The sequence below is a fragment of the Siniperca chuatsi genome, linkage group LG8, assembly GCF_020085105.1.
Source record: "Siniperca chuatsi isolate FFG_IHB_CAS linkage group LG8, ASM2008510v1, whole genome shotgun sequence".
Taxonomy (NCBI): domain Eukaryota; kingdom Metazoa; phylum Chordata; class Actinopteri; order Centrarchiformes; family Sinipercidae; genus Siniperca; species Siniperca chuatsi.
Window position 1 is genome coordinate 25,513,952 of NC_058049.1, and position 13,216 is coordinate 25,527,167.

At 42.6% G+C, this 13,216-nt stretch overlaps 1 protein-coding gene and 1 long non-coding RNA gene across 2 annotated transcripts; both read left to right on the plus strand.

Annotated features, from left to right (window-relative positions):
• The first annotated feature begins 2,582 nt into the window (after positions 1–2,582).
• LOC122880762 lies at positions 2,583–5,232 on the plus strand. The gene is made up of 2 exons (XM_044206188.1): positions 2,583–2,865; positions 3,799–5,232. Exons 1-2 carry the CDS (start codon positions 2,583–2,585, stop codon positions 5,130–5,132), a joined length of 1,617 nt encoding a protein of 538 aa, XP_044062123.1. The 3' UTR covers positions 5,133–5,232.
• A 6,212-nt stretch (positions 5,233–11,444) lies between these two features.
• On the plus strand, positions 11,445–13,196 carry LOC122880607. Its single transcript, XR_006378981.1, has 7 exons — positions 11,445–11,501; positions 11,619–11,680; positions 11,874–11,976; positions 12,075–12,145; positions 12,230–12,432; positions 12,983–13,039; positions 13,183–13,196. It is a non-coding gene; the product is annotated as an uncharacterized LOC122880607 (long non-coding RNA).
• Positions 13,197–13,216: the final 20 nt, after the last annotated feature.

Here is a 13,216-nt window from a genome sequence, read left to right on the forward strand (position 1 = left end):
TACAACTGCAATGTTAATATATGGTCCATAGACATATGATTTGGGAATAACTATTTCGAGTGCTCAGTCAAACTATTACTTCATATCTATGTATGTTACCAAAAAGTTAAAGTATCGAGAGAATATGAAGCTATATTTAACATTTGGATACCTACAAACTTTATATTTTACCTGTAACATTACAGATAGCACAACCACACATGACAAACTGTGTGCAAAGGTGAATTATCGGCCATTCTAACCAAAAATGGAAAGGAAATAATAAAACTTTGCATTTCACTAAGCTCTACTTCTGAAGTGATTCTTCAGAGTGTCCTTGGAAAGATTAGATTCAGTTAGCTACCGTGAGCAACACTTCACAAGCTACCATGACCAGATGTCAGTTGGCCTACATTCTCAAATGAATTGCAGTTATTGTCGTTCGTTCGTTGGCATCGAAGCTTATCTTCGGTTATTAGATTTGTTGTTAAAGTTAGCAAGTTGGGAGCGTATTAGTACACTTGATTACATTGAACGGTAGCTAGCTCAACTAGATAACATGGCAAGCTTCTAGCAAGGTTGCTCCTTGGTTAATTCAGCCATTGCACACTTTGTTTGTTAGACAGTGAATCAGTGACGGGTGATAAGATAAGTGTTACAGGTACCGTCTGCACCACGTAAACAGCTTATATGCTCTCTCTGGAAACAGGAGAAATAAACAGGACGAACTCTGCGTCCGTTTTCCATCTCGCTCAGCAGAAAGAGGAGAGAGCATTTATTAGACATGCACAATTTAAATCCTCCTCTGTTACAAACACTCTATGTTCACTATGAAATAAACACAACTTCAAAATAAAATACAATTTGTCTTTTTTTCATCTTTCAGCAAATGCTGAGTTATAAGTTTTGTGTGATTAAATAAATCAAAGTGACAATAATCAAAGTTACCTTGTAAGTTGTCTCTTTTCACCTCAAAATAAAACATATCTTATGTTATCACTTACATATGGTTCCTAAATGCATTTTCCATTTCCCGCTAAAGTCCTTTTTACTCTTCCCAAAATGCATGAGCAGACAGATTTTTAACCTATTTTTAACCATTTTAAAATATATCACATTTGTTTTTAACATTAGCTTTTAACATCTTACACAATATCATACATTTCAAAAGTATTAAGACTTTACAAAAATGTCCAAGGAGCTAAAAATAAAACTCTGTCCGACGTGACTTTGGTAGCAACAAGTGACGTTAACAGGCGCGAAAATGCGGGTACTGCTATATGTACATATATGTCCACATATTCATAACACAGCCTTATTAGCGGACATTAAGACATTCAGCAAAATGTCAACATATTACACTTCAGGTACTTAGCTTAATTTACTATTCCACCAACCTGGAAACAGGAGAAATAAATGAGACAGGGCAAACTCTGCGTCCGTTTTTCATCTCGCTCAGCAGAAAGAGGAAAACCGCAAAGCAGACAAAACTGACGTAAAGCCCTGTGGAGCACAATAAGCGCCACACTGCCCCTGCTGGCGAACGCCACAATTACTCCTGACCTCTATTTAACATATTTTAGTGCATGGATGGTGGAACCAGGTTAATTACCCCTGAACAAATATTCAAAAACATTACAGAAACTACCACAAATGTGATAACACTTTAGTGGGCATCACATAAGCAACCTAAATGTGAATGACCACAGTAAAAAGAGAGTATAACTGCAGATAGATAATTACTTAACATATTTTTCTGACTGTATGGTCTTGCTGGATGTGGGAGAGACGTTGCGTTGTGGTCCACTGCAAAGGCCTTCCACATTGCCCGGTTAGGGCTGCCCATGTTGGTGGTGACGTTAACCGCATGAAGCCCTATGGAAGCTGCTTTGTCAATAATGTTGAGGATGATTGGCTTGTACTTTGCCCCATTAGTGGAACTGCCACTGTAGTGGTAAGCCACTACTTGAAGAGTTTCGTTGCAAAACGCGATAAACGCCATTTTTTGACATTTGGATTTTATTATTGGAAATCACTGTTCAGATGTACCTTAATCTATGTGTGAATTGCTGCCATTAATAAGATTTAAAAATGTACATTTTAAGCCTACTACAAAATGTATTTTTCACAAAGCGCGATATCCGCCAGCCCAGTTTCTTTACAAAGTGCGATATAACGGTTAGGCTATAGAACGTTCAGGATGCTGCGCGAGCTCAGGATGTCACGCGAGGAGAGAGTCACCGCCGGTGAAGTGCTCCGAGTTTGCTCAATGATTTAACGATAATATCAAAAAAAAACCATATATTTTTAAAAAGAGGATTCAATAGGCTAACTAAAAAACGTTTACTATTTTATTGTTTATACTGTATGCGAGCTGTCAGTCACGTAGGCTACGTCACTGATCAACAGCTGTCTGTCAGTCAGAGAATCAAAGCTTCAGAGTCAAGCTAACGTTATGGATTTGGATGACGGATTGGAGCCGGTCATTCCAGCTGCTGTTGGGAGAAAGAGGAAGCCATCTATAGAAAATCATCAAAGGGGGAGACCAAACGGGCAAGGCATTCAGGGAGGGAAAACATCCAAAGATTAATTGTGGTCATCGTATGCGACTGCGTAGTAGGCCTAATGTTGGTCTGTGTCATGCCGACAAACTGTCAGATGAAGATGTAGCCTTCAACTTCACAAAAATGTATAAAAACGCTACAAAAGTGGACCAGGATAAAATACTCCTGCGTCTGTCAACAATAAACAAATGCAGCAGGGTACGAGTCTCCGCTGATGTCAAGAAGAAAGCCAGGGAGGTTACAGTGAAATACTGCCTTTTGTCCTGCGCTCCTCCCCATCACAAGATACCTGTCTGCAAGGCTACATTTCTAAGTGTCCTTGGTAAGTTTATTTTTTAAATAATTTCTTACATGTAGCTGAGTAGCCTATCTGAAGATTTATTTATGCGGTTGCACCTATTATTTATAGCCTAAAACCTCACGTTAATTCTTGTTGTTGTTGATTTATTATAAGGGATCATAGAGGGCACAGGTTATGGAGAAAAATAAACGGTTCTGTTTTTTCACAACAACCAATAAACTCTATAAGCTATTTTTATTATTATTATTATTACAGTGAAATAATTAATTAAATATGACGGGGCGAGGCGAGCTTGTGTCGCGGATTTGGTGCAACAGAGACAAGAACTGTGACACCGCGGCTCCGCCCGCTCTGATCATACAGGTTTGGTTTTCAGCAGCGGTGTGGAAGGAGCCTCCACTCTTTCTGTAACAAGCTACAAGTCGTTTATCTAACTAACTTAATCTTACTTATCTAAATTGTAACTAATCACAAATAGTCCAAAGCTGTTTAAGGATAGTTGAAACGATAAACATCCTGTAGTTTGTTTGCTCTGACAGCTCAGCTAGCCAGGCAGCGCAACGGTGCTTTTTTTTTTTTTTTAATACCCACTGTCCCTATGTGAAGCACAAGCACACAGACATCCGTACGTTGTTATCCGACCTTTTCATTCAGGGACTGCCCTGGATTACTGGCACACGCCATAGTCACATTTTGTTTATTATGGCATTATGTTTTTGAATATTATGAATATTTACGATTAATTGATTAATTATTGTTAATTTTCCCACTGATGATCCAAAAGATTTATTCAAATGCCCATCCTTAACCCAGGTGCTATAAACATAGTCTAAGATGGCCTGTTCAATCTTGGGTAGAAGCCAGAGGTGTAGCCTTTTATTCAATTAATTTATGATTTTCAGGTTCCAGAAAAAACACAGACAACCGTATTAATACCTTTTCTGTACTCCACAGGTGTTAGTAAAGACAGAGTCTCCAGAGTGGTGAAATACTTCAGTCAACATGGTGAAGCCAGACCAGAGTGCAGGGGTGGAACCAGAAATGTTGATGAGAAGATGGAGAACAGGCAGGCAGTAGTTCAGCATGTGTCCTCATTCATGTGCAAGGCCAGCCACTACGCTCGTCGTGGTGCACCTGGACGGAAGTACCTCCCAAGTGACATGTCAGTAACCAAAATGCACCGGCTGTTCCAGGAGCAGAACCACAGGGACATCAGCTACTCCCTGTATTACAATGTTTTCTGCACCTCATTCAACTTGGGATTTGGGCATCCAGCAAAGGACTGCTGTGCCACCTGTATGAGCTCGAGACTCCGTATGAAAGATCCTCACCTTACTGAGGAAGAGAGGAAGGCAGAGATCGTGTCTGTCATGCTCCACCGACGCAGAGCCCGGGTGTTCTACACATTGCTAAATGCAGTGGAGGACACAGTTACTGTCTGCTTTGACATGATGCAGAACCTCTCTCTGCCCAAGTCTCCCATTGGCCAGACCTACTACTCTAGGCAGCTTTACATGTATGTGTTTGGTGTTGTGGTCCACCATGGAGAGAGGAGTCTGCAGGCACTGAGTGACTGTCATCTCTACGTGTGGCTTGAAAATCAAAATAGAAAAGACAGCAACATGACCGCCTCTGCCCTGGACCACTGCCTGAGAACCAGTCTAGCCGAAGATGTCCAACAGGCTGGCCATTTGAGGCTCTTCAGCGATTCCTGCTATGGACAGAACAAGAACAGTACAATGGTGGGAATGCTGTCCAGCCTACGAAGCACTATCTTTAAAGATGTGAAAATGGAGTGCTTCTTCCCTGTCCGTGGCCATAGTTTTCTCCCTGTTGACAGAGTTTTTGGAAGAATTGAGCAGGATATTCGTAAGCAGGACACCATCCTCCTGCCAGACAAATACACCAACATCCTGAAGAAGCATGGCTCTGTGTATGTGTACGGGAAGGACTGGGAGAGCTTTGACCACAAAGCTGCAGCCAAGGCTCTCATACAGTCCACGCGGTCTTACAAGATCAGCGAAGCCCGGGTGCTGGAGATCGATGGCAAAGGGTTGGGGATGAGAACCACCTTCAGCGGTCCCACCTACCAGCACACTCTCCTGAAGAGAGGCAACAACTGGGGCCAGCATAAAGCAGATCCCCTGCCCATGATGACCACAGTGAAGGCTGTGAAGAAGAAGGACATCATCAGCCTGCTTAAAGCCATTGGTGCCCCAGCAAACGTCGAGGCCTTCTACAATCACGCTTTGGCTGTGACCAGTGATGTCCACAGGGGGAAAGAGTAGACTAAAAGGCACACACTGGCATCTGAAGCCCATGTGACACTCAAGAAAATACACACACACACACACACACACACACACACACACACACACAAACAAAACATTGATTCACTAGCTTTTCTTAATGGTATTACAGTAGTAGAATATAGCCTAAGGTTGATATATAGCGTTTTGCAAAAAAAAAAAAAAAAAAAATGTTATGTTGTGTATGTTCTGGCCAAAACTAACTCAGAATCTTATTATTATTAATCAATCTTTGTATATACTATTCCATATATTTATGATGTATTGTTTTTAACCGATTTAAGATGTTTGACAATGTTAAGATAAATATGTTGCATTTTGGCATGGTTTTTACTTATTTATGAACTATTTATGGACATAAAATTAAATAAAAATATCCTGGATTTTAAGAATATTGTGTCCCTGGCCTTCACTGAGCTCAAGTAATAGTTTAATGTACAAAAATTGTGAATGAACTTGACTGTTGATAAATAATAATGTAAAATAACCAACATTTCTCAAAATGGATATATCTCGTTTTGCAACGAAACTCTTCACTTGCTTTCATTGTGCCGTGCTTCCTGCCAACATGAAAACACACGCATGCATTGCGGTTCCCGTGTGGCCGGGTAACGCCATGTCCCCATAAAGCTTCCTGGTTCCCAGGTGAGGCTCCACGCCGGTGTGATTGCCATTTTTAACTGTGGTGTTTCCCCATCTCATGCCCTTCTTACTCTTCATACCGATCTCTTTAATGTCTGAAAAAATGTCTTTTCCTTGACTATAATTTTTTTCTGTAGGACAGCGTTAATGTTTTTCTGCCGTTTCAGGGCTCCCTCTGCCCGTCTTGTCTGATCTTTCCGTATTTCTAACTCCTCCCTCAGGTTTTTCGCACTGGCTCCTGGCTCACGTGGCCCCTGCACACTGGTTCATAGCTCATTAGCTCCTGGTACGTCCCTGGTACGTCCCTCTCAATCTCCACAGTCTTCACCTTCCTTGTCCTCTCTTCCCTCACTTTTCCTTCTCTCACTTTCCTCACTTCCCCCCTCAATCTCTGAAAAGATGACATCGCATTGTTAGTGTTACAGGGTGGACATGTAGGCTTGTCAATGAAATTAGAAATTTGTATTAAATTATGAATTCACATTATTCATACTGAAGTTCATTTTAGGACAATACGTGTGCACAGCACATATACAACTATGGTTAGAACAGCAGGTTGCTTTTGCTGACTTGGGCTAACCATTTTTTCTCCTGACTCTCTTACAACCAGGTTGATTGTGTGCGTGAGTTAGCCGTTAGCCTGCACACTACAGCTAAAACACTATTGGTACCTAAAACTGTCAAGACCGCCCAAATGGTGAAGTCCTTACTCTTCAACACAACTGCTTACAAAACTTTGTCCTGAACACAAGTTTGTTTCCACTGTCTTCCCCCACAGACAGCTCAGCCGAGACACTGCTAGTGATGCACTCACAATATCTAGTCCACTTGGCCCGAGACTTACAATGTTACAAACCAACTAAAATAGTAGGCGACCAAAGTGTTTGCTTTGGAGTTACATTACAGTTACAGCACTAGTTCAGTTGCAAACGAACTAATGTTATAACGTGCACATAGCTAGCACGCCATGTTCTCGCACACACACATGTACACAGGGCTAGCTTGCGGCACCACAGCAGCTAACCGTTAGCAAAACCGAAATGATCAACTCCGTTAGTAATCTATGTTTATACTCATTGTTTCAGTGCTTGGGGAAGGATCCCAAAACATTGGAATGGACCTTTTCTTCAATATTAATTTGGATAGTACTCCAGCATCGTGTAGCCCCTGATTCTGTATGCACTCGTGTGTAAAATGTGCTGTAGGCTACACACCGAAACTCGGACAGGACGAGGCACGTATCCAAACATAAAATCAGTCCACGTGTCTGCAACATCTTCCTTTTAACACTAGAACGGCCACGACAGTCATTTTGACCGTTTTGAAATTCATATGTGCAATAACTTTGTTGAATACAAAAATACAATCCTGCTGGTACGTGACTTTTCCTAAAAGTGTCTGTATTTTTATTTACAATGGGTTTCATATAAATTACACAAAGGGAAAGAAAATATGATAATTTGTACCTATTTCAGCCATACACGGTCATATTGACTGCACTGAATTTCGCGCTATTCTATTGTTCTATTTTTCACGCGCTTTGTTATACAAATAGGAACTATTGTCAAAGAAACGTCGCTAGCGGTCTCGAGTGCTATTAGCATATGCTAATTTGCTGACAAATACAAATTATTAGACTAAATTGGCTATCAGTACAATAATTTAAGAAATTGAGTAATTGCCTAGGTTGGAGTTTATAAGGAGCCTTTAGAAAATGTCTGAAATGAATGAAAGAATGAAGAGAAAGATGACCGCTGCCATGGCCCTGGAGATGCTTCAGAACTTGGACAGCGATGACTCTGATGCAGGGGATCTATCGGAGGTGGAAAGTGACGGCGACCTTTCCTTTGTGCAAGAAAACACTTCATCCTCATCAGAGAGTGATTCAGAGTCCATACCGAGGAAAAAGAGGCGGCTACTTCCGCCGGAGACTAGGGATCCAGATGTTCCGTTCACGGCTGACATTCCAGGTGAGCTGCTCTGCGCTCCGCTATGCACCGCTGTCCTGTCTTGTGCTGCCCTGCGCCTGGGCTATTCGCTAGTTATTATTATCATTATGCTATTATTATTATTAGGTTATTATTGTTGTCCTAGGCCTTCCCGAACCAGTACCTGCTCTTGAGCCAACTGGAGTGCTCAACCCGCCTTTGAGTCATCTCGGCCGAGGCCACTGTGGAAAAGGGGAAGGATGGGACGGTGTGGACGGTCCTTCAGTCAACTGAACTTCCAGGAAGAAGGCAGAGCCAAAATGTCCTGACTGAAGCTGCTGGCCCCACAGCGCACGCAAAGCGCAACATCGGAGATGCGCAACATCGGAGATGTGCTCACTGCCTTCTTGTGTGTGTTTGATGATGGCATGCTGAAACACATCAGGGACTGCACTGTGGCTGAGGCACATCAGCACCGTGGTGACAGCTCATGGGACCTGACAGTGGCTGAACTGAAGGCCTTCATAGCGCTGCTATATATCCGTGGAGCACAGGAGCAAAAATATGGAGTTGGGCAGGCTTTGGTCAGAAAAATGGGGCTTCCGTTTTCAAGGAAACCATGGCCAGAAATCGCTTCAGGAGATAATGAAACTCTTGCGGTTCGACAAAAAGAGACCCGACGCGTGCGTCTGCAGGATGACAAGTTTGCCCTGGTATCGCACATTTGGAACAAGTTAGTTCAGAACAGCGTAGCCTGCTACAAGCCCGGTGCCAACATAACCATTGATGAGCAGCTGTTCCCCCCCAAGGCCCTGTGCACATTTATCCAGTACAAGGGAAATAAGCCTGATAAATTTGCAATAAACTTTTGGCTGGCTGAGGATGTCAACTCAAAATACATGCTGAACCGGGCTCCATATCTACTACATATTATTACTACAGATAATTTCTTCGCTTCTCTCAAACTGGCCACCACTTTACAGGCCAAGAAGACCAGCCTGGTTGGCACCCTGGGGAAAACGAAGCGTGAGTTGCCCCCCTCCGCAAAAGAGCAAGCAGAGCTGTTCAGCAACAAGGTGCTAAAATGTGCAGATGCGACGCTCACCATCTACCAGGGAAAGCCGAGGAAGAATGTGTGCATTCTGAGCTCCGTGCACACAAGCGTGGGCATTACCGATGGGCCGAAGGCAAAGCCGGAGTCGGTCACATATTATAATAACACCAAATATGGCGTGGACGTCCTGGATCAGATGGCAAAGGCATACTCAGTGAAAGGCGGTACACGCAGATGGCCAGTGGCTGTCTTCTATAACATCCTCGACCTGACTGGAATCAATGCCCACATCCTCTTCAAGGAGTGCACCAGCAGCAAGATAGCCCGGAGGAAGTTCATGCAGCAACTGGCAGAGGAGCTGAGAGCTGAGAGTTCATGGAGGGAAAGGGGGCAGCATGGCAGTTGGCACAAGGTCCCAGTCAGCAGCAGAAGCAACCACCACAGCAGACACCAAAACGGAAGCAGTGCCAGGTTCGGCAAACAAAATAAAACGCCCGACACCTGCTGCAAATGCAGCAGACCCGTGTGTGGAAATTGTGCACGGAGAACAGAGGCCACTTGCGTTGACTCTGAAGCTTAAATAGCCAAGCACGCTATTGATGTAATTAGTTAATATAAAATTAGTAGCCTAATTCTTTTATGGTTCTAAACTTCGTTCGTGGCTCTTATTTTAACGTTAGATCTGCTCGTTTCCAGGTTTTCCGATTATTTTCGGTGTTATAAATGTTAAAACAAATTTTTTCGGAATCAAATAGATCCTTTTAATTGTTATTATCTTGTTCTGAGTTATGGTGAATAAATACGGAAAAATACTGGCACTTCTAGTGTTAAAAGATTTTTTAATTCACTGCAGCCAGGAATAATACAATTCTCATGGGCGTTTTTCGACATGGCTACACACTCCCCAGTTTGCACTTGTCTCAATGGCTCACCTGGGAAGAAGGCAGTGAGGGGCGGGTTCTGCATTTACTACCAACGACTACTGGTTATCCCGTTTCCAAATAGAAACCGGATCAAATTCTTGCTGGCTTGTAAAGCTGGGAGGCCATTTTGTCGTGGGGGAGCAGGGGAAATGGCAGTATTAAACAACTTCATATTTTCATAGCTTTTATTTTTCACCTCCTAGTTTATAAAACAAAATATGTGGCTCATTGATGTGTTTGTAATAGTTTCTGGACAACAATGGAGCGCTATGGCTCAGAGGAATTAGCCATATCAGGCTTTGGAAACTCGACCGTACTTTGTTAGTAGGATCAGCTGTTGGTTTGGGTGTTTTAATGGAATCTGTTAACAATAAGAAGAACACCACCAGCCTTATCCATTCAAAGATAAACATATTGTGCACCAGCCTACTTTTAGAGGCCTGCTGAAATTCTTGAAGCCTTTTATGTGTAATTAAGAATTCTATTCTATTCTGTTGACTATAGAATTGATGTGTGTCATAGAGCCTCACATACTAGAACTTTCACGATATCACAGCAGCTCCAGACTCCTGAGAGTTTTCATTTGAGATTCAGAAACACTTGAAACAAGTTGCTCAACAGTTGACTCAAGTTTTAGCTATGAAAAGATCTGCAAACATGTTTATACCGCCTTGCTTTCGATTTAAAGGTTTGTTTCACAGTTTCTACACTGTTTATGGGAAGTTATAAATCAGGAATATTAGTGTTTCTCTGACTTTGCTCAACAAGAGTGTTGTAGATACTGTTGTCTCTGAAGTCAGCTTATATCTGCTATGATGGCACATTATTTTTTACAATTTACAATTAAACGTGTTTATTTTTCTTTATCATCCACAGAAAAATCAACACACGACTGAAAAAGTTGTGGAGAATAGGAGCAGACCGCGCTCCACCTCTAGTGGAAGGTAAGAAAAGCTCCTCGTGAAGACAGTAAAGCGAATAACTAGGAAAATAGAAACACTTCCATAATGTAATGCAATTTGTAGTGGTTTTTATATTAGACTAGGGTATACCGGAAGTTGTTTAAGATATTTTGTTCACGTAATTTACAAATATGAAGGAGCAAAAACATCACAAGCACCTAACAACATGATGTAAGCCAAACAACAGTAACAGCAGCCTCAAAAATGACAAAGGATTTATTACTGGACTATTATGTTGCATTGCAAAGGTCAGAGATCTAATAAGAGAACAGAAAAACAGAGACCTGCAATTTGCTTATTAGGACTTTAGTCTTGATTTGGACTTAAAACCAGCTCTGGTTACACTCCCCACTTTGCCAGTTTATTATTAAATTCAAATGACTGCAGTCTAAGACCTGGGTCACAACTTTATGAGGATGTATTATACTGTTTTTAATATTTAGTATATCCTTAGTTATTAAATTGGATGGACACAAATTTACATTAAATTAAATTAAATATTGATTGATCTGACTATTGCTTTTTCAATATATCTATTCATTCTAGTCTATAAAGTGTCGAAAAATGCCCACTGCAATTTCCCATGAGCCCAAGATGACATCTTCAGATGTCTAAAAATATATATTATTTGTCAATATTTTTAACATGTTGCGTTTACTCTAAAGAGTGATGAATACCTTCGAACAAACCCTTTCAATGAAGTCTGACTCGTTCCACACCGACTGTGTTTGTGTTTATCACCAGAGTCGCCGTCTCAGACGCTCCTGCCGCCAAGACCTCTCACGGAAAACCGTAAAGGGAGGACTCTTTGGTGGTACAGACTGTTCGGTTCAACAGTGGTATGTTCCACGGGAAGTGACAGGGCTTCACTTTAAACTGATTTGAATTCTTTGTAGGGTTTACATTTAGACTCTGGACACAAAAGATGATTGTAATGTTTGTTTTTTACTCTACAGAATAAAAAAAGGAGTCCAAAAGCACCCGTGGGAGATGGACAGCGCGCCGGCCCACTGCAGAGGTAAGGGAGTCCCACCCCTCCTACCGACAGGGCCCACAGTGTCAGCAGAAGCAGCCTCACTGTGAACCAAAGGCCTTCTCCTGGCAGTATTAGTGAAAATATCGCAGACTGCGGAGGGATTCGCTTCAGGTGAGTCCTCCACAGTTTAAACTAAGTGAACAGTAATATAATCAGCTGTGTTTGTGTCTCTCAGCAAAGCCGCCTCCTCACATGGCCCAGCCACTATTACAACAACAGCTGGAAGTCTAAAAACGGGGAAGAGTCGCTGGAGGTGCAGAGTCTTTGACTGCTGCGGAGTGAGTTTCACTGCTTCACATTAACTACACGTTTGCCAGTCTGCACCTCAGTAAAGTGCGTCCCTGTAATATTGACCGCTGAGACATTCCTCCAACAGAGAAAACGTCGAGTCGCTCCAGCCGCAGACGCCGAGGGACGGCAGAGGACCCCTCGCTCGCCTCACAGGAGGTAACAAGACTCATTTCACATCGCTGACGTGTGAAAGTCAAGCAAAAATACAGAATGCAGAATGTTTCTCTCTCCATGTTGCAGCCCCGTCAAAGCTACAGACAGGACTCTGTGTGCTGCAGATGATGTTGATGAGGTGGTTGAGTTCAAAGCTCCCACTGACGATGAGGAGGAAGCAGCAGAGAAGGGAGCAAAAAGAAGAAAATGGACAAGCTGCCCATTCTTATGGCTTTAATGTTGCAGACCGTGTGCAAGACACTGGCCAAGCAGGGCTCGTCCTGCAAAAGGTGAGTCCACAAACACAAGTTCATTTTCATCACCACAAAAATAGAGTTGGGCTGGGTATTGAAGCTTTTTGGTACCAACTGAAATGTGGCAGCAGCAGAATCCAAGGCTGCCACTGAATGTCTGATCAGATTCGTAATGTTTGTTTACTTTGATCGGACAAATCATCGCGTTTTCAGACTACGATTCATGATTCATTTGCGTATAGGTGCACGTTTGGGCAACATTTAGCACTGAACTCACTCACTCAGTCAGACTCACCTGTGTCCACATACCGTGGAGGATCTTGTTTGTTTGCTGCCTCTGCTTTAATAGCCAAACAAATGCGAGTGAATGCGTGTTTCCGTCCACTACTGTTATGCAAATATTAGGAGCAGGGCTGCAGCTAGCTTGCGCGATATTTCGGCTTTTTCTGAATTTTTTTACGCGCAAATTGAAAATGTGCGTAAAACCAGGCATGTACCAGCCTCACAGCTTCATGTTTGCCATTTTATTGGCCGTGTGTGTCTGACCGTGCCTCTCTCTTCCTGTACTCTCAAAAGCGCGCCACAGCACCGTGACGCAGGCCATCGGCTCCCAGAGCCTCGGAGGTCAGCAGGACTGGCTTGGGTGAGTAAATCTGCATAAAAACACACCGACTCGAGAAACAAAGTTGTTGATTTATTTGTTTAAGAGAAATCGAGCCCCTGCTTTGTCACCGAGGAGTTTTCTGATGTTGCTGTGTGTTCTGACGTGTTGTGTTTGCGTGTCAGGTTTCCAAACCCGCCCAGATGTGCTACATGAACT

Coding starts and splice junctions, on each gene's coding strand:
- LOC122880762 (XM_044206188.1), top strand. CDS start 2,583: ATGCGACTGCGTAGTAGGCCTAATGTTGGTCTGTGTCATGCCGACAAA. Junction 2,866..3,798: donor TACATTTCTAAGTGTCCTTG/GTAAGTTTATTT, acceptor TGTACTCCACAG/GTGTTAGTAAAGACAGAGTC.